The 27700-nt window shown below is 36.6% G+C and overlaps 1 protein-coding gene and 1 pseudogene across 2 annotated transcripts; one reads left to right on the top strand and one right to left on the bottom strand.

The window, feature by feature from the left end:
• The first annotated feature begins 9 nt into the window (after positions 1 to 9).
• Positions 10 to 27532, top strand: KATNA1 (katanin catalytic subunit A1). Of its 2 annotated transcripts, XM_039846925.1 has the most exons (11): positions 16 to 150; positions 7619 to 7793; positions 9200 to 9357; positions 13215 to 13398; positions 18752 to 18873; positions 19988 to 20093; positions 20938 to 21096; positions 25102 to 25228; positions 25755 to 25889; positions 26207 to 26333; positions 27171 to 27532. In XM_039846925.1, the coding sequence occupies exons 2-11, from the start codon at positions 7632 to 7634 to the stop codon at positions 27367 to 27369; spliced, it is 1479 nt and encodes a 492-aa protein (XP_039702859.1). In that variant the 5' UTR covers positions 16 to 150; positions 7619 to 7631; the 3' UTR covers positions 27370 to 27532. The 2 variants fall into 2 exon arrangements, with proteins under 2 accessions (XP_039702860.1, XP_039702859.1); XM_039846926.1 differs by lacking the exon at positions 9200 to 9357 and having other exon boundaries at positions 10 to 150.
• LOC120589441 (uncharacterized) lies at positions 6191 to 6309 on the bottom strand (annotated as a pseudogene).
• Positions 27533 to 27700: the final 168 nt, after the last annotated feature.

Raw genomic sequence — 27700 nt, forward strand, 5'->3', positions numbered from 1 at the left:
CCGAAGCATCGCCGGGGTCTGGTGCCGGTGGAACCAGCAGCGCGGGGTGGTTGGGGCTGGGCAGGGCCCTCGTTCCTCGTCCGGAGCCTCGCTCGGCCCTGCCCCTCCACCTGGCGGTGGGCGGTTTCCGAGTAGCTTCGGCCTCCACAGGTGAGTCGTTCTCTCTTCTGGTGCAGTGTGGATTCTTCGACCCCGTTGGCCGGGTCGGCGAGGGACTCGGGGGCCTTCGCTGTGAGACCGCTGCGCATCCTGCCTTGAGCCTGCCGGTGCCTGGCCCGAGGTCTTAGGTCTTTGTCGTCGACACCTGTGGCTCAGGTGACAGTTCCCTTATTTAAGGAATCCTGTCCCGCCGGGGACTTCTGAGGGTTCCTGCCAATCCTGTCTCTAGGCCTGTGACTTTAGAGGAGTTTCTAGCCAAGAGAACATGTTTTTATTTCTTCTCCTTTTGACCGATCCTCTCCCGAATCTGTCCACGCTCCCGCCCCCGAAACCCTCACCCCTGAAAAACTCTCTATTAGGTAGGTGTGATATTGTTGAGGATGTTTTTTCTTACTTAGTTTATTACGGAGCCGGGCGTCCTCTGGGAAGCTTATGGCCCTTTTTGTTGAGAGTTGGTACCTTTTAGAAAATTTATCCCTCGAAATATTTATTTCATAAAGTATTATATGGTTACGAAGTTACAGATAAACGTGGATCTGTAAGTGCCTTATAGTGGGTAATCTCAAGCCCTTATTGAATCAAAAGTAGTTTTTTAACTGACAAGTGCCGCTTTTATATCAGTTACTAACTTCCATCAACACAGTGTTGCACTCTTCTCTCTTGAAAGCACAAATTTGTCTTCCTCTTTGAAATCAAATCTTAATTACTTCTGAAGACATTCCTAATGTTTTAGAATGTTTGCGATAGATCTTCACTACATAGTCACAATTATAGAACACTAACGTTTCAAGAAAGATTCTTGCAATGTTCACATAGACCTAAATGTCTCAATATGCAGCCCTGTTTTCTTCGAAATAGTGGCAAAATTATTTTTCTTGTATTGATATTAATAACTTGTAGCATGTATCATGCCTTAGAAAAAAAGTAGTGCCCATCAACTTTCCAGTCTTCCTAGACTATAAAAACCTATAGAAAGCTCCTTTATGTCATTGGTTATTCAAGAAGCTTTTAACCTTTTATAGATTGAATACTAGACATACTATGCAGTCTACAATGGATTCTGCGTTTTATTTCGACACTGGTATCACAATTCTGACAAATACTAAGGACTATAGAATCTTGTAGAATTTACTGCATAACAACATTGTTGAATTTGTTTTTACAGCAATGGTTTGGGTTTTTGTTTTTTGGTTTGTGGGTTTGGTTTTGTTTTGTTTTTTAGCTATTTGACTGATTAAAAAGTTTATCAAATCAAAATGGTTAGTATTGATAACATATTAAATAGATTTTGTGATGTTTATTGCTGTGGCTTGAATATAGCTTTTAAATTACATTTTAATTGTTATAGTCACTCATTTATTTTTGTGTTGTTTGGGGTAAATGGAAAGATAGTTTATTAAATAGATATATGATATATGTTTGCTTTTTTCCTGAGTAAGTTGCTTTTCGGTGCCCTTTTTATAAAAATATAACTTTCTCATGCTTAAATATTTATCATACTTAATGTATTTCATGCTGTAATTGGTCCTAGGTCACTCATTTATTGTGCTTATTCATAGTCATCAGGGACTGACTGTAAATTAGCATTATGATTGCTTTTTGGGATAGACATGAACATTCTGTGGATAAGAGAAGGCCCCATGTTTGTTTTGGGAGAGGATAGGACTCTTAGAATTCAGATATTTAGATCTATTGCCTGTTCTTTTTCAGTGTCTGATTACTTCTTTTTCCTAATCCTAGGGGAGAAAGAGACACTATTTGTGTCTCTTTGTGGAGATACCACACCATATCCAATACTAAGTTTGCTAGAAATTTGCTGTAATATTGAGTTTTTAGTGTTTAATTAAAAAAAAAGATGAACTTTGTTACCTGAATGAAAATTTCATAGCGCATCTTACTTATTTTTTAAAAAATGAATTAAATCATTAGCTCAGTCATAAATACTCAAGCCATGTAAGCCAAGGGTGGTTCTGATAGAATAATGTAAAGGAAAAGCTTGCTGTGAGGTAAAGCAGGTATCACTACCCTTGGTTATTTGTCTTTAATAATTTTTATAAAACAAGAGCTTGCTTTATATTGCCAGATATAGCGCTAGATAGACACAGTTTCTGTCCTCAGTGTAATTTTAGCAATGAAAGGATATATTCTTGAAAGTTGGATAATCTCATAAAGTTAGTGTTGACATTCATTTGAGAAGAACGATATCTTTTGCTTAGAGACTACTAAAGAAATAGGAAACATTATTTTTGTCTTAACATTTGGTCAACTAAGAGTATTTTGATACTTTTTTCAGTAAACAGGTTGTTTCTTTGCTAACCAAGAATTTTTCAGGTCATTTATTAATGTGGCCTTGGATTGACTTTACATTTTTGTTTGAAAAAGTCAATTTGTTGGCTTCTAAGGAATTTTATCTGTCTAGAAAGTAGTATTCATAACATAGAACCTTCAAAGAGGGCCTGGAGTGACTTCTCTCGTTTTAATATTATGCCCATGTCCCCTCAAAAGAAAGAAAAGAAAATGAGGGATCTCATCTTATAAGTAATCCCATCCTTAGATTTTCTTAATGGGGGAAAGGAAGAAAGATCAGGAGAAAGTCTGTTAAGAGGGAGAGAGAGAAAATATCCCAGCCCCTCCATATCCACTGTGTAAGCTGCAGTACCAGCAGCTGGCCCCGGCTGTCCTCTTCTAACACTGTTGCCTAGACTGGATGTCACTAGTGGTCATTATAGTGTCACGTGCAGTTTCAGGGCAGAAGCAGTCATGCAGCTCTAGTAGGGATGAGTTGATCAAAGACTGAGAGTGCTGAGGGTCAAGAACTGGACAAAGGCAAGAAATCTTAGTAGTTAAGACAGAAACTTGGCAGTATTCATTCATTTAAAGATTTATTAAGTATCTGCTATGTGCCAAGCATGGTTCTGGGTGCTGCAGATAGTAAGTAACAGAGAGCCATGGTCCCAGGCCATGGAGCTTTTATCAAGATGAAATATTATTACTGACTCCAGAGAGTTACTCTTTAGTTTTTTCACGGATGTTTTTTTTCTTTTTCTTTTGGACCTCATATGCCCGGTCTTGAGCTACTTGTGTACTTTTGTTCATAGCTGCATTGCTTCATGGCAAATTATCCCAAAATTTAGTGGCTTAAAACAAATATTTGGTACAGTTTCTTCGGTCAGAGTCTGGCCCTGATTTGGCTGGGTGCTTCTATTTGGGGTCTTTCACAGGCTATAATCAAGGTTATCAGGGCTGTAGTCATCTCAAGGCTCAACTGGGGGAGGATCCTCTTCCAGTCTCCCACGCATAGTTGTTGGCAGGATTCAGTTCCTCTGGACTGTTGGAATGCGGGCCTCAGTGCCTCACTGGTTATTGGCTGGGCTTCCCTCTGTTCTTTGCTATGTGAGCCTCTGCACTGGGCAGCTCACAACATGGTAGCTGGTTTCCCGTAGAGCGAGACAGCGGGGCAGCAAGAGACAGTGAGCAAGATGGAAGTCACAGGGGCAGAGGTCGCCGAGAGCCATTTTAGAGGCTCTCTGTGATTATCTATGGCTATAGGGCTCTTTTGTTGTATTTATTTCTTTTTTGTTTCTCCCCTACCCTTCATCCTTTTCTCCACCCACATTTCCCTATCATGTTCTCCACAGACACTGCAGTATGCTTAATGTATAATAATATTCTTGGATGTGTATGTATCCTTTAAAAAAGTTCCATATAGCGTATGTAAACAGCATATTTTTTAATTTATAAAATAGTATTTGAATTTAGATTTTGTTCTGTATAAGGTTTTTTTTTCACCCAAACCCTGTATTTTGATGATCTATCTATGTTGCTATTTGTAGACTATGTGGTATTCCATTGTATACATCTACTACATTTTCTTATTCATTTTCCTAGCTGGTAATAGATAGATTGCCTCCAACTTCTTGATTTCTCCAACAGTTAATATCATTAACATATCCAAACAAGTCTCGTTATGGATCTGTGTGCTACTTACTCTCTCTGTAATATTTACGGAAGAGCGGGATTGCTGGGTCATAGGATATATGCATGCATAATTCCCCTTAGTACTGCCAGGTTGCTGCCCAAAGTGATTGTACCAGTTTCTACCCACGAATTGTATGTGATCTTTTTTCCCAGATCCTTGATAATACTTACTATTATTAGATTTATTAATATGTTTAATCCGATAAATGTAAAAGGAGTGTCTAATTGCTCTATTTTACATTAATCTGTTTTGAGTGTCTCTACTTGTTAGCCCATTGGGTTTTCCCTTCCATGAATTGCCCTTAATGCTCTTTACCCATTTTTGTGTGAGGTCCCTTTGTCCATTAGTGTGGGGAATTATAAGGATGGATTTTCAGATTTTAAGTTGTTCTTGAATTCCTGAGATAAACCTTCCTGACCAAGGTTGGGGAGAGAGAGAAAGGGAGAGAGGGAGGGGGAGAGGAGGGGAGGAGACAGAGGGTATGTGTGTGTTTTGACACATGGTTAGTTAGCTAACATTTTATTTAGGATTCCCACATCTACGTACATAAGTGAATGGGCTTTGTAGTCTTAGTTTTGAAATTGATGTGATCCCAGCCTCTTAAAAAGAGTTGGTCACTTTTTCCCTTGTTTTCTGGATCAACCTTTATATGATTAGAATTATCTTCTATTTAGAAAGCAGATAAAAACCCACCTATGAAAAACCCTCTAGGCCTGGAGGTTGTTTTTTAAGGGGAAGGTCTTTTATTAAAATTTTGTTTTCTAGGCAGTAAGAGAAAAAGACAAAAATGTCGTTTTCTTTTCATCTCAGATCTAATTATGTTCTCTTTTTCAGTTTGTATTTTGTTTATTTGCATGTCCTTCCCCCCCCTCCGCCCCCCCATCAGTCTTGCCAAAGATTTGTCTCCTGATCTTTCAGAGATTCAGACTTTGGTTGCCTGTCCCAATCCTGCCGTCAGGGATCCACAGCCTGGGAACTGCTTTTTCCTAAGAACTTCTTTCTCAGTTGTTATCCTCTAGCCTAACGTGAGCGGAAGAGGCCACTCTCAAGAGCTGCTGTGTTGACCTCAGTCTGTCTTTACCTGTTGGCCTCTGTCCAGGTCTGGGTTTGCCCTGACTGTACCCTGCTGTGTCCCTCCGGTACCGGGCTTGCGCCTGCAAGGGTAGGTGGGGTGAACAGGGATTGGCCAGGACCATGGATGTCAGAAAGGGCGCAGCTGCAAAACTCTCACCTGGTCCTGTTTCCCTATGGGCTTCTGTGGACCTTCCACACAAACACCCAGTCACCATCTGTCATTTCAGTTGTTTTTCAGAATTTTATGAAAATTCTTCTGTGAAGTAACTGTGATTCTTCTAGGATTGATTTTCAGAAAGGGGCCAGCAGCTATCGTGGTGTCTTGTCTTGCCTTATATTTAGTAACTGAACCTGATAACTGAGATTAAAGATGTTTGGTTTGAAGATCCTAATACGTACCCTAATATATAACACATGACATGTATTAATTAAGTCTAACTGGGTGACGGAGCAATAGTTATATCTTCAGCTGATTAGAGAATGAGACTACCAAAGACTGGCAGGGAGTAGAAGCCCGAGGTGGCTGGTGTGTTTTTGACACATCCCTGCTTCTCCACTGAGGTGGTGATCCTGTCTCACACTAATCCTTGTCCTAAGGAGCGAGCATAGTACCCACCCTCTTCTCTTCTGGTACAGCAGTGCTGGTTTATAGCTCTTCTACCCACTGAAATTTCTTACTAATCTTGTTTCCTATGATATGATTACCTTGTCTATTTGGCAGAAAATCTTTTTGGTCCTATGTCTAATGCATCATGAGTCTGATAGATATTCCTGGATGGCCTGCCATCATCCTCTTTGCCCTGCCTATCAGCTAAACAGCCTGCATTAAATTAAACCCAAGAAATTTGCTTGATATGTCTTTTCACAGAAAACCTCATCCCAGAGTAAAGAATTTAAATATGCAACAAGTAAGAGCCATTGTGGTCTCTGTTAGACTTAAGCTCTGTTGCATTTCTTTTTTTTCTTTTTTTTTTTAAACTCCTACAGCACCTGGTATTCCTAGGTGGTCTCCCATCCAAGTATTAACCAGGCCCGACCTTGCTTAGCTTCCGAGATCAGACAAAATCAGGCACGTTCAGGGTGGCATGGCCCTAGACTCTGTTGCATTTCTTGACCTTAACCATGAGTGGGGTGGGGTGGGAGGTGTCAGGAAGCACAATTTTAGGAAACACTTCTGGCTAAGTTAAATTGGACTAAGTACAGAGGTCCCCACATAGAAATTATCTGTGTTCATCTATGAACACATCTGTTTGGACATTCCACTGACACAGAGGAGTTAAAAATAATGATCTTATTTCTTTTATACATCTATCTCTTCTCGGCTTTCCTTTGATATTTCATGATGCCTTCATTTTTTAGTTCTACAGGCTTAAAACTTCATTCATTTTCAACATCTCCACACAAGTTCATAAGTACTCTCAGCAGTGCTTTGGCCACATTTCAGATTTGTTTTTTATTTCCAAAACCAGAATGCTAATCTAAATCATTGCCCTCTTAAAAGCACACAGATCTTTCTGACTTTGAACTTCACCATGCTATGTCTAGTTAATAAATAATAGTAATCAACATGAACAAAGCTGACATGATATCAAATACCTACTTCTAATGCTTCGTATCCATATCTATATATCCATAACCTACCAAATACAGAGTCTGTGCTTGGTGCTCATGTATAGAAAGTTTCAGGGAAGATGTATTTAGCACTTTGCCAAGTAGTATGGTATGTACTTGAAATAGTCCTTTATTCCTTGTATTGCTGCTCTTGGAAGTAGTTACTATTTCAGTTTTACTGATTTAAAAACTCTATCTTAGATGAAAGTTAAGGGACTTGAACCAGGTGGCAGAATTATAATTCTGTACAAAATGTTTCTAACTTCAAAACGCATGTGCTTCCTGCTGTTTCACATTGCCTTCCAAGAACTGTATCTAACATTCTACATTTGTTCTGCCCATATTGAGTAAGACTTGTGTGTCATACCCTGAGAATACAGTCTCACACCTTTCAGATTCAAATCCTGTCTAGTAGCGATAAGATGTACATCAGTGACTATAATTCAGAGTTAAGTACCTTGAGATTGAAGGTCCCAGTAATTAACAAGAGACTTAAGAAGGAGAGTTTATTTTAAACAGAAGTTCAGAAGGTAGACATAACGGGAGAACTGCCATCTGAGCAGTTCTCCCATTATGTCTACCCTACCATCTGACACATTGGTAGGGTTTGGCTGTGGGAAGTGAGATATTTCTTTGAAGGAGTGGATACAGCATGAGCAAATATATAGAAGTGAAAGTGCTGTGTGCGCGCTTGTGAGCGTCTTGGAGCCCTGAAGAGTATCTTGTAAAAAAAAACTCTGTAGTACTTATTTTTAAGAGATACGTAATATGAAATGTTTCTTCCTTTTTTTTTAGCTTACACTTGAGCATGAGTCTTCTTATGATTAGTGAGAATGTAAAATTGGCTCGTGAATATGCGTTGCTGGGAAACTATGACTCTGCAATGGTCTATTATCAGGGGGTTCTTGACCAAATGAACAAGTATCTATACTCGGTCAAAGATGCATACCTTCAACAGAAATGGCAACAGGTGAGAATCATTTCTGCTCTACTTTTTGTGGTTTAAGTACTCAGAAAGGGAAATTTATTAGATTGTCAGTGCTTTTTGCAGTTATGCATTAAGAGGGTATGATTTATTACATGGAGTTGTAAATAATGTTACTTGAAACAAGATTTGTTATATTAGTAGTCTACATTCACCATCATCAGTATTATGAATTCTTTTCAATTATTCTAATTGTTGGAATCAATAGATTTTTTAAAAAGTAATGGTTTTGAACATTTTTTCTAGATCACATTTTTACGTGGTAAAGTTAGAGTCGACTTATTTAAACCATTTCTGAAACTGCAGGTGACACCTGAATCTCATGGGTACCATTTCTAATATAGAACATTATAAAGCAGATCATATTTGAATCGCATTTGAAGAACTTTCGTCATTGAGGACCAATAGAAATTTATAGGTGGAAACTATAGAATTTACAGGTCCTTTTGATGGTGGCATTTAAAACAAGGTTCAGGAGAAAGAAATGTTACAGAAATTAATAGTCTTTTGAGCTGTTCTTCTAGGTAGGATATTATCCGTCAGATTCAACGAAACTGCTTTTTTCGATAGTATTCTGTGTTTGTCCTTAATTTCTTTAAAAGACAAAATATCCTATCTCTTTGAATTTAGCCTCTTTCCCTAAACCTGCCTCTTCATATTCTTGACATTACTGGAAGAAGAAATATTTCATAGAGAGTCTTATTTGTCATTGAAAGACTTTAAAGACCTTTTGTTTTTAGGCCAGAGACTTTTACTTAAAAAGTCTAAGCTTTTTTGTAAAGATATTTACTTAAATCACTTACTTTTAAAACAAAACATTACCAACTTCATTTCAGCATTTCATATATATATACGTATATATACACATATATAATGTATGTATAACATGTGATTTTTAAATTTAGTCAGCACTGCTTTAAAAAATATATCTTGGTCGTATGTGAGAATTGAGCCATTTATCTTCTGAAGTCATTATTTTTCAAACTGCAGTTCATAAGTGATTTATGAAATTAATGGATTCTGATCAGCATTTAAAAAGTACATTAAATTGCATTAAAAACCCATCAACATGCAACTTGCAAAAGTATTGTTTTTATCAGACTTTAAAGTTACAACTAACATTTCAATTTGTTATGCAATTTGAATAAGAACCATAAGTCAGTAACATGGCTTGATTGGCCAGAATATTTAATTTATTTTATTAGAATTAATTTTGCAAAGAATTAATTAATGAACCATTATTAAAATTTCAGCAGAATATCTTGGTGTGATTTACTGTCAGATGTCAAAATGGAGGTTTCTGACGTTTCTAATAAATGGCCCTAGTTTAATTTTGGCAGTAATTTATAAGTTATAGAAATTTAAAGAGCCATATTCTCCTTTGAAACCAGGTTTGGCAGGAAATAAATGTGGAAGCTAAACATGTTAAGGATATCATGAAAACACTAGAGAGCTTTAAATTAGACAGCACTCCATTGAAAGCTGCACAACATGAGCTTCCAGCTTCTGAGGGAGAAGTCTGGTCTTTGCCTGTACCTGTTGAACGAAGGTAAGTGGAGACCTTTTAAGAAACAGGCTAGCATAGTAAACTGATAGCATTGGTTACATCTAGGAGACCTGGGTGGTTGAGACACAGGAATGAGAGAGGGCTTTTTACTAAATGCCTTTTATAACTCTTAAGTTGTATATTATGTGACTTTGAACCATTTCAATAAATTAAATTTAGGTGAAAATAAGGCAAAATATACTTTCACGAAGTGACCTTACAGTAACAGAGACACCATTATCTTATGAAAGGAGCATGGGGCTGGGAATTCAAATATCTGGGCTGTAGTTCTGTTTTTGCCGCTCTCAGTAGGTTTGGGAACATCATGCTACCTTCCTAGGCCTTGGATTTTTCTTATGTAAAGTGAGGGAGTTAGATGAAAACAGTGGTTCTCAAGCTGTCAAAGAGTACTCCTGCTCATCAAGTTATACTGCTGCTAAATTGAAAAATGGGCTTTTTAATTCACAGAAAGAAAGAAAAGATAAAATGTTCTCAATTTTAGGTTTTTCTCTGGCATTTTTGTTCCCAGCTTCCTATTACCTGGCTCCAGGAAATGAACAGTTAGTGAAAGTGATATTTAGTGAAGTGCTCAGCCTATCATGCTCAGTTTCACTGCCTATTTTTTAATTGACAAGTGTTCAGGTGAATGTCATTTATCTATTTTACTCATATTAGATTTCCTAGTTTGTATTTTGGGTTTAAATATATGAATGTATGAGAGCATTCTACAGAATGTGACTTGCAAGTTCCTTGCCCCTAACCAGTTTGTGAACTTTTCATTAAGACGTTGCTCAAGTGTTTTTCAGTTTAACCTTCTATCATTGTAACTCAATTCTTGATTGTAGTTTATGATAGGTAATTGATATTGAGTACTTACAGTATTCTGAGCACTATCATGAACTACATGTGCTATTTTATTTATTTCTCACGATAAGCCTTCCAAAGAAGTTATATTTTCCCTATGTTTCAGATAAGATAGGTGAGGTAGAATGAGGTTAGATAACTTTTCTCCATTATCACAAAGTTGATAACTGGCGGAGCCGAGATTCGAACCCAGATATATTTGACTACGAAGATGGCATCCTGCCAGCTTATTTTCAAAGTCTAGCATACTTAGAGATTTCTTGGGGGCACTCATTAAAACTATGGATTCTGGGGTTTCACTCCCAGAGAATCTGATACAGTAGATAGCGGGTGGAGCCCAGGAATCCGCAGGTGATTCTGACACAGGTGGTCCATGTATCACATTTCTAGCAGTACTGTACCAGACTGCTCCCTCTCTAAGGTCAACTAATGTGTATTGATTGTTTCTTAGTCATTTTTTTCCTTCAGCTTTAGATAAAAATACTAATGTTCTGTTACTGACTGATATCTTTTGAATAGTTAATAAGTTTCTCCCTTGCTTATAAGCACTTTCATATAATATTTTGTTGTAGTTTAGAGTTCACACACCCCAAAAATAAGTACAGCAGAAGGCTTATTAAAGAAAAATAGAAAAGTAGACGGGAAATCATATAGTCACTCTAGTGTGGCTTCTAATCTTCTGTGCCTTGTTTATTTTCATAGTTGTAGTTGTGCTACATTCATAATTCATAACTTTGTGCCATTTAAAAAAAATACTAATAAACAACAAGTATTACACACCATATGCCAGGTACTGTGTTAATTGCTTTACATATGTTATTTAATTCTCAAAATGGTCTTAGAAGGTAGATACTAATTTTTTAGCCCCAGTTTCTGATGAGGAGACTTGAGCTTAGATTGGTTAAGTAATTTGCTTTTCATGCTATAAACACTGATGATTTATAAGGCAGAAAGGAGATTGCATTATGGAGTGCATGACCTTCCATCATTCGGGCAGGTCTACCAGTCCTAGTCCGTCCTTTCCTCCTCTCCAAAAAGTGAGCAACTTCTTTGCTTGACTAGCTCAAAAGAACTCCATCCATATTCTTGGGTGGTCGTTCTATACCTCAAGCACTTTTCCTAAACAAGATGTTTGTCCATCTAAATAAATTCTAGTGAATATAGTTTTCTTCATCTTGTTAACATTTCCCCTGACTATAAGTGAGAAGCAGTTTTTCACCGCTTTTACCAAGTTCTCTACGAAGGAAAAGGTAAGGAAAAGACGAAGTGTGTCAAGTGATTACTTGGCACTCTGTTCCCTCCACACCACAGACCTCTTCACTCCATGGCCCGAACTCCCCCCATCTTTCTCCTACAGCCTTAGAGAAATCCAGTGTCTAAACACCCTGTTGGTTCCTCTTTTGGCTTGCCTCTTCATGTATTTGAGGGGTCTCTCCCACTCAGCCCAACCAGACAAGGCCCTCCCCAGCAGCAGTGGTCTCCAGAGAACCTAGAAAAATGTCAGCAGATGACTTCAAATTTGATGGACAATTTAATTCCTCAGTCTAACAAACAGAGGCAGGAGTATTCTCTCTTGGGGATAGAGGGAAGTTGAATTAGATGAGTCTTTTCATCTTGAAAATTCTATCATGATGAGCCCTAAATAGTGTCCCATATTATTGCTTCTTGCTTTCTTTTCTTGTCTCTGATTTTAAATGCCCTGGATTACTATTAACTAAAAAGTTATCCTCTTCGACATTATTTGCTGCATTTTTTTCCCCTATAATTTGTTTTACTCGCTCCCTCAACTGGCTAGCACCCAACACTCTTATTTTGTTAGTCTTTGTTCACATGCTTAAGAGAGCTTATTCTTTCTTCAGCTCTGTTGGTGAGTCTAACTTGCCTAAACTTTAAGAACAGATATAACTGATTCAGTATTCTCTTATAGAGCTGTATACAAAAATGTGACGTCTCCCTGCTTTCTGTGTTTTTGTCAATATGTCTTATTCACTATTAGACTGATCTTCTAAAACCTTTTCAGTGGCAGTTAGCTTAAAAGCCAAGCCTCTGGAACTGGTGTTCAGATCTCCTGCTTACTGAACAGTATCATCTCTTAATGCTCACCATTATCTTTATAGTTAGTGTCTTTATATTCCTTTACATAGATGAAACTCATTTTAATTCTTTTCAGCTCCTGTGTTTTCAGGCCCAATTTATTTTTTCTCTTCAACAAGGCCATTGCCATAGCACCAGGTCTGTTTCACACTTCTAGGATACTTGCCTAGTTTTTCTTATCTTCTTCTTTCTTAACTATACTTGAGATATTTGAGCAAACGACTTCCCTACCTCTTTTATTGCTTATTTTAATGGCCCCAACCAAGTCTAGGAGCATAGTTAAGAGCCTAAACAATATTTGAGAGTTCTGAATTCTGCCACAGAAATAAAAACGAAATGAGGGTGATATTTGGAAATGTAAAGCACCATGTCCATGACTTGTGCTTATATCAGTATTGTAATGGGAAAATGATTAAATTTTGTGAATTAAAACGTGAGAACTGTGATACATTCTAAATAAAATGGTAGCAAACTGCATATATACCAGTGGGTAAATGTTAATTCTACACCTGCACTGTATCCTGAGTCTTTTGATAATACTCTCTTCTCTGATAATTGCTGTTTTCAGTTTCCAAAAATAAGACTAATTTCTCAATTCCTCCTTGGTATACAACAGCTAATTTCCTTTCAGAGGAGAAGTAACAATCACTTGCCTTTCATTTATCTCTACCATGTAACCATAATGTATTTCAGCCCTCTCGTTAAATTACTACACACAGCTATGTCAAATTAAACATTTGATCTTAGCTTTTAGTGACCTTAAGTTTATTCAGTCCTGTTTTGTGTTCGGTTATTGCCTTGGCTTCTTTAGTTCATAGACTCTTATACACTGTGTGTGTTCATCTATATTTGGACCAACCACAGGACTTGATTATGATTTTAATGATGTTGTGTTTGATTAGACCCTCACCAGGTCCTAGAAAACGCCAATCTTCTCAAAATAGTGACCCTAAACCACACAGTAACCGTCCAAGTACAACTGTCCGAGTTCACCGCCCATCTACACACAATCTTCTTCACAATGACAGAGGGAAAGCTGTTCGTTGTCGAGAAAAGAAAGAACAGAATAAAGGAAGAGAAGAAAAGGTAAATGTTACTAATTTTCAGAAATGAAAAAGTTATTTTTTAACTTTAAAAATGAAGGCTGTACAGATTTTAATAATTTTTAGTCATTAAAACTGCCAGACTATAATAAAACCTTAGCCATACTCCACCTAGGCTAGGATATTTCCCACTCACTAACGAACAAATATTTTGGTTAGTTTTTGTAACTTTATATCTCGATATAATTTCAAACAAGGTGCAACAGTGGTATAAGGAACTTCCATATATTCTTACCCAGTTTTACTAATTATTAATATTTTTCTCCTTTTGCTTTATCATTTACTCTTTGTATACCTTTTTTTTTCCTGTAGCTTTAAGAGTAAGTTGTAAATATTATGCTCTTTCACCCTTAAATGCTTTAGAGTATATTTCCTAAGTACTGGGACATTCTTTTACTTAAACACAGTACATTTATCAAAAGCCATAAATTTTACATTGATACAGTAATGTTATCTAATCCATAGAACTTAATAAAATTTAGCCAATTATCTAATGTCATTAATAGCTTTTTTCCCCTGTGCCAGGATCCAGTGGAGAATTATAAGTTGCTTTTAGTTCTTGTGTTTCTTTAGCCTCTTTTTAATGTGACCATTTCCTCAGCCTTTGTCTTTTTTTGCCTGGCATTTTTGAAGAATACAGGCCAGTTATTTTGTAGAATGTCTCTCAGTTCGGGTTTGTCTGAGGTTTCCTCATGCTTAGATCAAGGTTATGCACTTTTGGCAGAAATACCATTGAAGTGAAGTTTTAATCAGTTTATCATAGAAGGTGGCCCAGGATGTTTATTTTTTCTATTACTCATGATAATTGGATCACTTGGTTAGGGTGGTGTCTGCCAGGTCTCTCCTTTATAAAGTTACTCTTCTTCCCTTTATAATTGTGGGGAGATACTTTGAGACTATGCGAATATCCAGTTTCTCTTCAAAATTGTATCTACTTATTTTAGCATAGATACTTGCCTGAATCAGCTATTCCTATGACAATTGCAAAATTATGATTTTCTGATGATATTTTTTTGTACATTATTCCATTGGCACTTCACTATAAGGAAAAGCTTTGTCTTTTTTCTTTTAATTATATTAGTAGTGACTCACAGATTCTTATTCAGTGAATTATAATCTGTTACTATCATTATTTGATACTTAAACTGTCCAAGATTTGAGGAGTGGGAGATCTTTGAAGGTGGATTCTGTCTTTTCGACATGTACTTATATTTCTCTGAGCACTTCCTCATTTTCTGGCACAATAGAATGTTCCAGGTTCATCTTTTATTTCCCTCATAGTTTCTATTAATGAGGAATGGGATTTAGAAACCAAGATTTCAGTGACAACTAATATTTTTTTTTTTTGAGGGCTTATACTCGCTTGTAATAAGAATGATATGGGGACCAAAGAGCTTAGTTTCTGTCTCTTTTACTTCCACCTCTTCCCCCTCCCCTGCCCAGGGCACATATCCAATAGCTGTGATATAGTAAAGTACAGGGTAACTTGCTTGGCTTGTTCTGCAAAAGGACCCCTCCACACCACCTGGCAAAGTAAAAACAGTGTATAGCAAAATATAAAGCCCCTGATGCTGCCTGACCATTCCTATTCAGAACCTCACATCAGCCCCTACTTCATTCTTTCTTTTAGATTTGCAATCTAACTTTGTAATTTTGCACGAGAACCTCATCCAGCAAAGGCACACCTTTAAACACAGCCTCCTTGTTGATAAAGATAGATGTTCATTTAGTGCTCGATTTTGTGTCATCTGCCTTATTCCCCCACCTCCCCATTTCTGGAGGTATGTTGCCCTTGTACATCTGGACAGTCAGTTCCCTTATGTCACTCTTGCCAGGTAGTTCTGTAGTCCTACATCTCTGCACTCTCAGCAGCAGCAGTTCTGTTTCAGTTCCTGAAACAAGGAAGGATGTGGGGAGGGTGGCTCCTGAACCTGGGCCTTATGGAGTGTCATCAGTACCACAGTTTCCCGGCCTGTAAGAGGTTGGATTATAAGCCGTATAACCATCTGTGGTCTGTAGAGCTCATTTCAGTGTCCTGTACCTTTTTCATTTTATATCTATACTTTTATTCCCTGAGAAATGATGTGTAGAACCTGGAGTACTGTAATGAACAAATAAGTTGTCCAAGAGAAATTAAATATCTGCTTACTAAGGCAGGAAAATATAAACTTCAGAAATATGGCCTGGTGATTACGATGTGGGCTCTGGATTCAGGTGACCTGTGTTTAAGGCAACAATCTCTGTTATTTCTGTCTTTTGTTAAGTTTTTAACTCTTTACCTGTCCCTAGATCTCAAAATGTTTCCATTTTTTTCTAAAAGTTTTTACATTTAGGTCCACGATCTATTTTGAGTTAATTTTTGTGTAAGACTTGAGACTTAGGTCAAGGTTCATTTTTCGCCTGTATATGTCCAGTTACCTCAGCACTATTTGTTGAAAGGGCTGTTCTTTTTCCATTGAATTGCTGTTACATCTCTGTCAAAAAGCAGCTGGGCATATTTATGTGAGTCTATTTCTGGGTTCGCTGTTATGTTTCATTGATATACGTATCTGTCTTTTTACCAATACTACAGTCTTGGTTACCATTGCTAAATATAGTAAGTCTTAACAGTCATCTGATTTTATGTTTCCTTTTTGAAATTGTTTTAGCTTTTCTAGTTCCTTTCTTCATCTACATAAATTTTAGAATCACCTTTTCTGCATCAACAAAAAGTCTTGTTTGAGATTTTGATGGGAATTACGTTAAACCTTCATTTCAATTGGGGAAAATTGGTGTCTTTATTATGTTGAGCCTTCTAATCCAAGAACATGTTTTCTTTTAACCCCATTTATTTAGATCTTTGAATTCTTTCATCAGCATTGAGTAGTTTTCAGAATACTAGTCTTGCTGGATTTGTTAGATTTTTTATCTAAGTATTTTATTTTTAGGTGATTATAAGTGATATTGTATTTTTTTCCAGTGTCCACATATATTGCTAGTATATAGAAATAAATTTGACTTTTTCAAAGTTATTTTTTAATTGTGGTTAAAATATATGTAACATAAGACTTACCATTTTAATCATTTTGAGTGTGCAGTTCAGTGCCATTGAGGACATTCACGCTGTTGTGGAACCATCACCACCATCCATCCACAGAACATTTTTAATTTTGCCAAATTCAAACTCTGTACCCATTACACAGCAAGCAATTCCCTGACACCAGCTGGATGTCCTACAGTTTAACTCAATTTTGACACTTTATCTACCTGGAGTTAGCATCAGATCCCACAGATAAAGGTCTCAGTCCCATAAGTCTACCCCCACATCAGATGCCAGTTGCGAGTCCAGTTGTCACCTGTGCTTCTGACTGACTGGTATAAATTGAAGAAGACCATGACTCCTTGGGCCTAATAATTTGTTAGAGCAGCTCACAGAATTCAGAAAACAGCTTCTTACTAGATCGCTGGTTTATTACAAAGGATACAGCTCAGGAACACCCAGATGGAAGAGATGCATAGGACAAGGTATATGGGAAGGGTTGCAGAGCTTCCATGCCTTCTCCAGAAGTCCTTTTTAATTAATTCTTTTAATTGAGACAGTAGATTTAGAGTTTGTGTTTATAATTTTGCCACTTTTAAAATAAGTGGTTTTAAACCTAGGGACTTATCTCTTGGTTAATTGGTCCATCTTCAACCTCATTTTGAGCATCTGTATTCTTTTTAACCTCTCCTGTTTTCTTTGACCTTCTAGTAGTTATTATTTTCACTTAGAGCCAGTTATTGATCAGTGTGTACTTAAAGGAAATTGTACTAATTCAGCTAATTCAATAAGATCCTTTTTAAAATGTCAACATCTGAAATTCTGTAACTCCCCTTGGCTGACCTGTTATCGAGTGGTTTTTTTTTTTTTTTATGCCTAGCTTAAATTTGTTTTGCTTTGTCTGTACACATTCCATCAGCCCTGTGTTCTGTGGGAGAAAAGAGAGCCAGAACTAGGACATGCCTTCTATTCGTGTCTTCCTGGACTTGCAGTGTAAGTTCCCAATAGTCAGGGACAGTGTCTTCTTTCTATCCTGCACAGCTCTTAGCACAGAAAAGATTCTTGGTAAATATCTGTGAATGAATAACAACTTCATAAATACTTAGAAGAAAAGATAACCTTCTCCTCTTTTAAATGTACACAGTCCCTTCCTTGAATCTTTTATGTTAGTATCGGATTCTGAACAGTCTGTAAATTGTGAGACAGATGCTTACTTGGTCATCTAGTGTTAAGATTTTGAGTATCATAAATATTGTCTAGGCGTTAATACTGACTTTAGCACCATTGACAAATTACCATGTTACAGGCAAAGAAATGTTATGGAAATGGGGTTATTTACACTAATGCAAAGCTTCATAAATTTTCTTGGCTCATAAATTTTGTGCCTTAGTAATTTTTCTCACGACTCTTCTACGACAAAAAATGCCCACCATTTTATGAAGAAGTTAGGTTCAAACAGCATGGTTTGTGTCTTAACAACACCTGTCGGACACTGCAGAGTTTCTCAGACCTTGGAGTCAGAGAGGATATTCTACTCTTATTTCTCTTCCATGTTGATTTTTCCCACTGTATCTTTTATGACAGCAACTGCCAAAAACCCAGCATCACAAAAATATGGCATATCCGAATATGGCGCAGTCCTCATCTGGAAACTGTGAACTTGAGCTGGTAGTTCACCCAGTGTTCAACAGGCATTCCTGTGTTTTCCTCAAAAATTCCAAATATCCTTTAGTGCCCTGTGAGTTCGTCATTGTGCCCTGGAGTTCTTAAGTATACAGTTTGGGATCTGTGGCTCTAATGACTGTCATCACAAAGTATGGGAAGGAATTTTACCTAAGGACTGAGATGTCTCTTTTGGAGGGTGGATGGGAATGGTGAAAACGGATGTTTTAGGAACATTGAAGAGGACTGAGTAGGTGTTTAGAGATTGGGCTATAGTCTTAGTTAAATAAAGTATCTATCTTTAACCTTATCTCCACTAAACCTTTGAGATAAAGTATCACACATATCTGATATGTGTTAGTGACTACAGTTCATCTCAGTATTAATTTTTTTGATTCTCATCTGTTCATATGCATAATTTTACTTTTAACACCTTTGCCATACTTTCTATGTAAAACTAAAAATTGAGTATGAAACTCTGACGTTGATGTAGAAGGATGACTTACAGTCTTTGATTCTATCCTTACTACTTTTACTATTATATTAGTTTTCTAAAAGATATCGCTTGAGTCCAGTCTTTGTTTCTGAATCACAGAAACAAAATACAATGTTTTGAGTCAATCAAAAGCTCTTGTTTTTTTTTCTCCCAATGTAGAACAAGTCACCTGCTGCAGTTACAGAACCAGAGACAAATAAATTTGATAGTGCTGGATATGATAAAGACTTAGTAGAAGCTTTGGAAAGAGATATAATTTCTCAGAATCCCAATGTTCGATGGTAAGTTATATCACAACAGAACAACTGGGTGCTATTGACGCTTTTTGGAACAGAAAATGGAGCAAGTGTGGGTGGGCATACACTGAAGATCAGTCCTTGGGGATAGAACCAGAGGACATGCAATGAGAGTATGACATAATGACAAACTTCACTTCAGTTTGGGCTGTATCAATTTTTTGTCTGAAACCTTTTAATTTAATAAAATAAAATTATATAAAAAAAATCTTAATACACAATAGGAATAAGATCACAGAAATTCCATCTTTTTGGGAGGACATCTTCTAATAGTGAAATGGCAATGATTCTTATGCATGTATGTATGTATGTTGCTTGTTATCTATAGGTTTATCCAGTAGTTGCTGCTTTCATTTCCTGTTAATTAGAGCAGTGGTTCTCAACTTTATTAATATTATATCTAATCAAGGAACTGTAATTTATCATGATAAATTATAAATGCTCCTTTCCCCACAAAGTTGGGTATGTTCTGTTAATGTATTTTTTGTTAAAACCTTAATAATTTTTAGGTATGGTTTGGGGGATATTTTAAATATTTTTTTGGTATTGATATTTATACAGCAAATGTATATTTTCATTAAAAATACCATGTGTACCAATAGTAGTGGTGGTGCTGGTGGCATTCTGGTGGCTGGAGAGTACCTCATAGCAACCTCTCTGATACTCTGTGGTATCTTCCTCCTAGCAGGGTTGGGGCAGAGCAGGGGTATTGCCTGCCTCGGTTTCATGCCCTTTTTATTTATTTTTTAATGGGTTCATTGTTTCTAAATCATGGAGTTTATGGAATGAGTATCATAAATAAGAGCAGAAATTTAAAACGAGATGGTGTAATATTTGAGTGGGCCTATAAGCCTCTGTTCTCATTTACCATGCTGGAAATCATTATAGACAAGAACTGAAAGTACAGATTGTGCTCCTTATATTATGTACTGGTTGATATGATCTCATCACAGTATGTTCATTCACTAGGGCCTGCAGAGAGGTTTAGCATTCTGTCAGCAACATAAAATCGTGTGCTTCCAGTAGTTCTTAAGAATGACTATGTATAGTTAAATATATAATCTAAGAAGTACTTTGGTAAAATATCTTTCTCTTTCAGGGATGATATTGCTGATTTGGTAGAAGCTAAAAAGTTGCTTAAGGAAGCTGTGGTGTTACCAATGTGGATGCCAGAATTCTTTAAGGGCATTAGGAGACCATGGAAAGTAAGTTTATTATGGTTATGGCATTGTCAAAGTGAATGGCACGTACATTGCTACAGAAAGCCAATATTTATCTGTATTGGGGTAAGTGAGGGGAGAAAGTAGAGTAGGTAAAGAAAAATTTAAATTTAAAAGTATGTGTTGTGTTATTTAGAATTTTGTTTAGACAAAAAGCTTTTGCAAGGTTCCCAGAATAAGAAATAGATACAATGTGATCTTGGAAAGTTGGACATGTAGCAGATTTAGAATGAGCTTGGATTTGCAAATGTTATTAAGTTGCCTAATGCAAAAATACTCCGTTTTATGTATCATATTGCAGAGCTTGTATCCTGTTTTTAAGAAATTAAGACATATCTGCATCTAATGAGGACTTTTAAAAGTCATGGGCAGATCTAAAAAGAGTTGTCAAAAAACTCTTTCTTGGATTTGGAAAATGTTCTAATGGTTAACTCTGCATTCATTATTTTTAAAAGTTCTTTAAATGTTAAGTGATAAGATACAAAATTATAGACATACTTTGAGTATACCAATGTAAAAAAAAATAATTTGTTTGAGCAAAAAGACTATCTGGAAATATATCCAGGTATTCACAGTACCTGTGTTAGGGTGTGATATAACATCAGTATTATATAATGATTGTATTTTTTCCTCATCTCTGAGTTCCAAATTTTTAATGTTACTGTACTTTTGTAATGGGTAAATTTGTGATAAAGTATTCTTCTGTTTATCCTTGTTTGTCTTACTATTACATATAACTTGGTTGAAAATTGATCTTTAGTAATGGAATTCTTGTAAATTAGAACAATGGCAGATAAATCCTTCACTTACGCTATTATATTCCCAACAGGGAGTGCTGATGGTTGGCCCTCCTGGCACGGGAAAGACCCTTCTCGCTAAAGCGGTAGCTACAGAATGCAAGACAACATTCTTTAATGTCTCATCATCAACGCTGACTTCCAAATACAGAGGAGAGTCCGAGAAGCTCGTTCGTCTTCTGTTTGAAATGGTGAATGTTTGAGACAACTCTAATGATTCTTTACCTCTAAAAGGGCAGAAACTGAGTTGTGACTATCTCCAGTGTGTAGAATCGCTAGGCAGGATGACGTTGTGCCCGGAGTTTGATTCCTGTGCCCTTGAAGCTAGAATCTTTTACTAATGTGAACAACTTGAGTTTCTCTTTGTCTCCATTCCTCTGGAAGGAGAGCCATCTCTGCTAGCTCATGGGCTTACTTACATCATGAGATGTGCATTACTAATCTGCTATAGGAATTTGAAATTATGTTTTTTAAATCAGTAGGCTTAATTATGTGGTAAATGCAATATGATAATAATGCAAAAAGGTAAAAATCATATGTAGTTGTGGAACTTAGATCACCTCCAATCTATTAACTATACCAAACACCCCAAGTTTAATGATCCAATTTTTGGATTAAGTTCTTTGCTTCATTCTTTGAGTTTCTTTTGTTCTTCCATTTTCCACTAAGTTGAATGCCGGTAGAAGTATAATTTAACAAGTCCTGGTAGTGTTTGGATTGAATTAAACAGCTTTTTAGACTTCTGACTTTGTTAAGCTTCATTGATTATTTCAGTCTTGCCTCATTTAAGACATGGTATAGTTGTGTGTGTTAGGACAGGTGCTTATTATGTAGATAGTGACAGAGACTTGAATTCTTAATCATAGTGGACAGAACCTTAGATGATCATGCTAATATTATACCAGGTCTTCCTTCCTAAGCTCAGAATAACACAAAACAAACAAAAACACTCATAATTTCAGGTTATCCATTTTCTTATAAAGGCTTCTTCCTGTTTCAGTTCCCATTTTCTTTCTCTTTCAATTTGAAATATTCACAAGGCAGGATGCAAATTCTAACAGGTTCCTAAGGGCTTATTAATAGTCCATACCACAATAAGAATCTAATGGAGAACCTCTGAGATCATTTTTAAAAATTAGTTTAAAAAAAAAAGTTTCCCTTTGACTAATGATAAAAAAATTATATTGCCGGTGTTCCAGAATAACAAGGCCTTTTTAAAATGTAAGCTAGGGCGAATAGCTAAGTGTAGGGTTGTTAGAGTCGGGTGGCCTGGGTTTAGATCCCAACTGTCACTTTCCTAGCTGGCTATGGGCAGATTCCTTTCCTGACCCTCGGTTGCTTTACCTATAAGAAGAGGCCATTAATAAAGGATTTACCTCTGTAACGTTTGGTGGGTGAAATGAGCTAATACATGCAAATTGCTTAATACAGAGCCAGACTTATGAGGGCTCACAGATTATTACGTTTAAAGAATTATTTGATATATGTTCTATTTTAGGGTTTTATAATCAAGAAAACTGACCATTCTATAGGGGGAAGCCTCTTACAGAGTACTAATTTGCATTTTTTTTTTTTTTATAGCAAAGTTTATGAAAGCCTATCCAGTAGCTTATTTTTCACTAGCGTCACTGGTGTGGCCTGGGAAGATCTTCACTATCATTAAATCAATCCGGCTTATTTGAATGTGCTTTGCGTTGCCCACTTTAGTGGCTCAATCACAAACTAGTGCCTGTAGTTTGGAGTGGCTGCCTTTTTGAATTTTGGTTAGGGCTCATATTTGAAAGCAGCTTGATACTCTTCTGTTCACCATGTAGACTTTCTCAAGGGGTAAAATTGTACTGCCTCTCATATTGTGGTTCTGACTGCTCTGTGGATGACTGCCTCTCTTGACTGCCCATCCCCGCCACTCCCTAGAATCTCTCAAAGTGAGCATACTTCGAGGCCTATATTTTAAATAAGGCCACTTGAATATAAAAATCTGTCCAGAATTTTTCACATGACATGGTAACACACAAAAACTGGATTTAACTGTATAATTTGTATTGTATTATCAATACTTTTCAAGTGTCATATGATCTTAAAAAAGATCATATGGGTCAGGTAACTGGGAATTTTCATAAGTTGTTTTAGATTTTTATGCTTAGCAGGATCCAGCAATTCTAATATCCTCAGAAATGTTTCTTTCTGACTTTGGGTTCTATTTACCTCTGTTACAGACAGGTCTGTGTGGTGGCTAAAATAGCCATCAGAGGCTTAAGACTTATTTTTATTGTCTTATGGTAATCTCAGAGAAACTAGCCATTTCTCAGTTGTTCCCGCAAAATTCCAGGGATTAACATTTGGCCTGTTTTGAGTCACATGCTCATGCCCGAACCCATCATTTTGGTTAGAGAATTAGTGATCTGAGTGGCCACTGAATCATACCCAATAGAGTTGGCATCATTTGGAGTAGTGGAATAAGAAAGAAAAAGGGATGACTTACGAATTAAAAAAGAGAGCTGCTCTTACCAGAATGGATGCTGTGCAGGCAAAAGCAATTGGTGTCCACTCTACAGAACTCCTGGGTCATCCGAAGCCAGTTTTACATGTGCCACTGAGCCTCTGCTGTAAGTTTGACTATTCCACACACCCTTGGTATTCAGGAAGAATCAGCCTAGTAGTTTTTGTGTGGTGGCAACAGGTTGAAATTTAATTTTTGTCAGTGTAGGTTCTGTTGGTAGATGGTTTCTAGCTGGAATTTCAGTTGAGAATTTTCTTGGATGCCTTTTTTTTCCTTTCCCTCTGTCCATTTCTTGAAAAGTACAAAAATTTTTATAAATAGTACCTAAAAATCAAGGATGCTTTATTAAAAATGAAATTATCCCTTTGGAGGGAATAGATTACCTAGGATTCAAATTTTCAACTAGAAAATGAAGATTTAAATACTAGGTTTTTCCAAATGAACAGACTAAAATAAATCCATACTTTGGAGGCATAGTGCTTTCAACAGTTAATTGTCTCATAAAGGGTATTGGATTATAACATCATGGTCTGAAAGAATTGATGGACCCAGTATAATTACAAGTCTGTAATGTTCACTTGCCATTGTGGACTTTCGTTTTTAGAAAAAAACTTTATATTGCTGTGTGTTCACTCAGCTGTTTTGAGAAAACTGACATTTAGGTTCAGACTTTCTGGTGCAATGATCTAAGTTTGGATATTTTGTTAAAAAAATGATTAACAATAAACTTTAGTTACTATAATAAATTACTTCTTCAGTCTCCTTAAGTGGAGGGTGGTACTGTTGAGTCTTACATGTTATTTACTACATTAATACTTGACTAAATCTGTTATTTAATGGTTCAATTTTTTCTGTTCTTTGGTTTGAGGAATGCATTTAAAGTACAAAAATAAACAGGGATATTATATAGCCATGAAAAGGAATGAAGTACTTACTGTACATGCTACAGTACAGCTGAATACTGAAAACATCATAAGTGAAAGCAGCCAGGCACGAAAGGCCACATGTCACATGACCCCAGTTACTTGAAATGTCCAGAATAGGCAATCCATAGAGAGAACTGATTGCCAGGGGCAGGGGGAGGGAAATATAGGCTACCTTTGAGGCAATGGAAATATTCTGGAATTTGGTGGTGGTGATGGTTGCACAACATTGTGAATATACTTAATACTAAACTGCTGTATACTTTAAAATAGTTTAAATAGTAAATGTTATATGACTTCTCAAAAAAAAAAAAGTTGGGCCATATAAATTCACTCTTATCCTTAAGAGGATAAAAAATACTTGTATTAGTCAAATGAAAAAATGACAGAATTTCTTAGGGAGGATCTATGTAATTTTATTTAATGTTTCTATTTAACCAATATTTTTCTGAAACTTTAGAACTTACCAGTAGCTATGTTTTCCCATCACAGTTATTGTAGTACACAGGATAATCCTGTGTTTATATCACTCAGAAATAAATATACCCAGTTATAGTACAGAGGGGTAAAAAAAAAACCTGTCATGTAATATTTAAGTATATGGTAAGCCTGTATTAGCAGCTTTATTTTAGCTGCTCCAATTCTGTCCTCTCCCCCAGCATTAGCACAGGAGGGAGGGATGTACAGCAGCAGGCTCTTCAGTTATTTTCTAGTTGCTGTCAGTTATTTTAAAATGAAATAAAAACCTGGTGTTACATGGTTTCTTCCTTTAGGCTCGATTTTATTCTCCAGCCACCATATTTATTGATGAGATCGATTCCATTTGTAGTCGCAGAGGGACTTCTGAAGAGCATGAAGCAAGCAGAAGGGTGAAAGCCGAGCTGCTGGTTCAGATGGACGGTATGCATATGCATATGCATGGACTGACAAAGCTTTGCTCACGGAGCGAACACACACAACTCCAGATGTCTACGGGGTGCTGGCCAGGAGGTCCTGGAGACTGACAGCTGTACACTTGGGTACACTGACAGTGGTGTCATGCCAGAAATAATGGCTGTTCACAGGGTACCCTTTGGCATATACGCTCATCTCTTATTTTTAGCCATGAAATTGAAATAAATGCAGATCAGTTGGCCTTACAGGGGGATACGTATACTTTTGAAATTTTTAAAAAATTAATCTGGAGTTGAGCTAGTCTTTTGTTTAAATCTACTTTGAATCTTTTTTTTTTTTTTTTTGCATACAATAACTCTTTTCTTGGACCACAAATTCTCATAGGTACCGGTTTGTTCTATAAGTCTTAAGGAGGCTTGACAATTACGCTACCTTGTAATGTTGTGCTACATTTTTTATGATCTTTAAGTAGATGAGCTTTATTTTGTATAATACAACTTAGTATATTTTTACTTTCTCCATACCCTTTTAGGTGTTGGTGGTGCTTCTGAAAATGATGACCCTTCCAAAATGGTTATGGTTCTGGCAGCTACTAATTTTCCATGGGATATTGATGAGGCTCTAAGACGACGTCTTGAGAAAAGAATCTATATTCCATTACCATCAGGTATCTTCATGTGAATCTTGTCAGAAGGTTCATGTTAAATCTTAGGAAGTTTTGTTTAGAGATTTAAAATTTTGGTGTTAACTTTCTTTTAAGACAAATGTAGGATGTCTTTCCTTGTATTAACTATTTTGGCTATATCTAGAGCCTGAAAGCCTTGATACTAGGAAATTTAAAATTCATTGAGGAATGGCTCTTAAATTTTTAAGCAAGTAGTGACCTTTAAGAGTTGGAAAACTCACACAAAGTAGACTTGAGAAAAAATAATATATTACATTTACGTGGAAGGCTTACATATTTTAATTTGTTTCTACCATTAGCAAAAGGCAGGGAAGAGCTATTACGAATTAGTCTACGTGAACTGGAATTGGCTGATGATGTTGACCTTGCAAGTATAGCAGAAAACATGGAAGGTTACTCAGGAGCAGACATTACCAACGTGTGCAGGTATGAATTATTTTGGAAGTACAGGGTTTTTTGTGGTTCTAAACTTATATTATGAAGTTTTTATGCCCAGTTAAGATAGGTGAAGAATAAAGACCCACATTAATAGTCTACAGTCAGACACAAGTTTTCGTATTAGTGTTAGCAGGTGCTGGAAAGATACTGATGTATCTTGCATGCCAGTGAAGAGTCTGCAGTTCATTTTGAAACTACATGTTCAAGGAGCCAACGTTAGCATAGTAGGTGTACAGTAGAAAAGTCAGTAATTGTCTTGGGTTTAAAAAATTAATTTTGGTTTATTCGGTATACTGTTATGTAGGGTATAGAATTGTAAAATAAACTGACTCGGCATACCCTAGTAGAGTATAATCCCATATTCAGTGTGAGAATGTCCTACATGTGAGAGGAACAGCAGTGAAAAGGAAAAGGACTGCCTCCATGGCAGCTGATTCGAGTGGGTGTTGTCCTAATCCGAGTATTATATTAGCTCAGGCGCTTATTAGGAAGGTTCTTGACTGTGTTAATTTTCTCTTCTGTAAAGTAAGCATATTACGTAGGACTAGTGAGAGAGTTAATGATGACGTATGTGTATATGAAGCAGCTCTATGTTGCTGTCTCTCTGCATAAATGGTGGCTGCAATTAAGGATAAAACTTGGTGAAAGGAAAGAGGTACTTGAATCTTAGGTTTTTTTTTTAAAGCACTAAATATAGTGGGGGTGGGGGGGAGAAAAGCCACCTAACTTATCAGTTTGTTTTTCTTAAAAATGTAGAAAATATGTAATTTTCTAGCTAACAGTTTCATTTAATCAAAATATATATTTTTTAAATTTAAAACCTAGGGATGCATCCTTGATGGCAATGAGAAGGCGTATTGAAGGTTTGACCCCAGAAGAAATCCGAAATCTTTCGAGAGAAGAAATGCACATGCCTACAACTATGGAGGATTTTGAAATGGCTTTAAAAAAGGTTTCTAAGTCAGTATCTGCTGCAGACATTGAAAGATATGAGAAATGGATATTTGAGTTTGGATCATGCTAAATTCTCACATGTAAACTGTGAGAAACCTGCCTTAAGTGTTTGAATAATAAATGTAGTATTTCACTGCACCAAGTGCTATATTTTTTTAAACTTTAATTATGGTAAGATTTAAAAAAAAAAAACCCTTATGATTCTGAATAAAGGCAATTTTTGAAAGCTGCAAGCAATTTGTTTTACCTGATTTCTCTTTCCCTGACCACAAATGCTGCAACACAGATGCTGTTATGTAGGTTTGGAAACTGTCTTTATATGTACTTCTAAGGACAGCCTCTTCCACCGTCGGCGGTTGCTCTTCCTTCTAGGGACTAAGAGTGGCTCCTCGGATACTGGT

This window comes from Pteropus medius, unplaced genomic scaffold (assembly GCF_902729225.1).
Source record: "Pteropus medius unplaced genomic scaffold, Ma_sr-lr_union100, whole genome shotgun sequence".
Classification (NCBI taxonomy): domain Eukaryota; kingdom Metazoa; phylum Chordata; class Mammalia; order Chiroptera; family Pteropodidae; genus Pteropus; species Pteropus medius.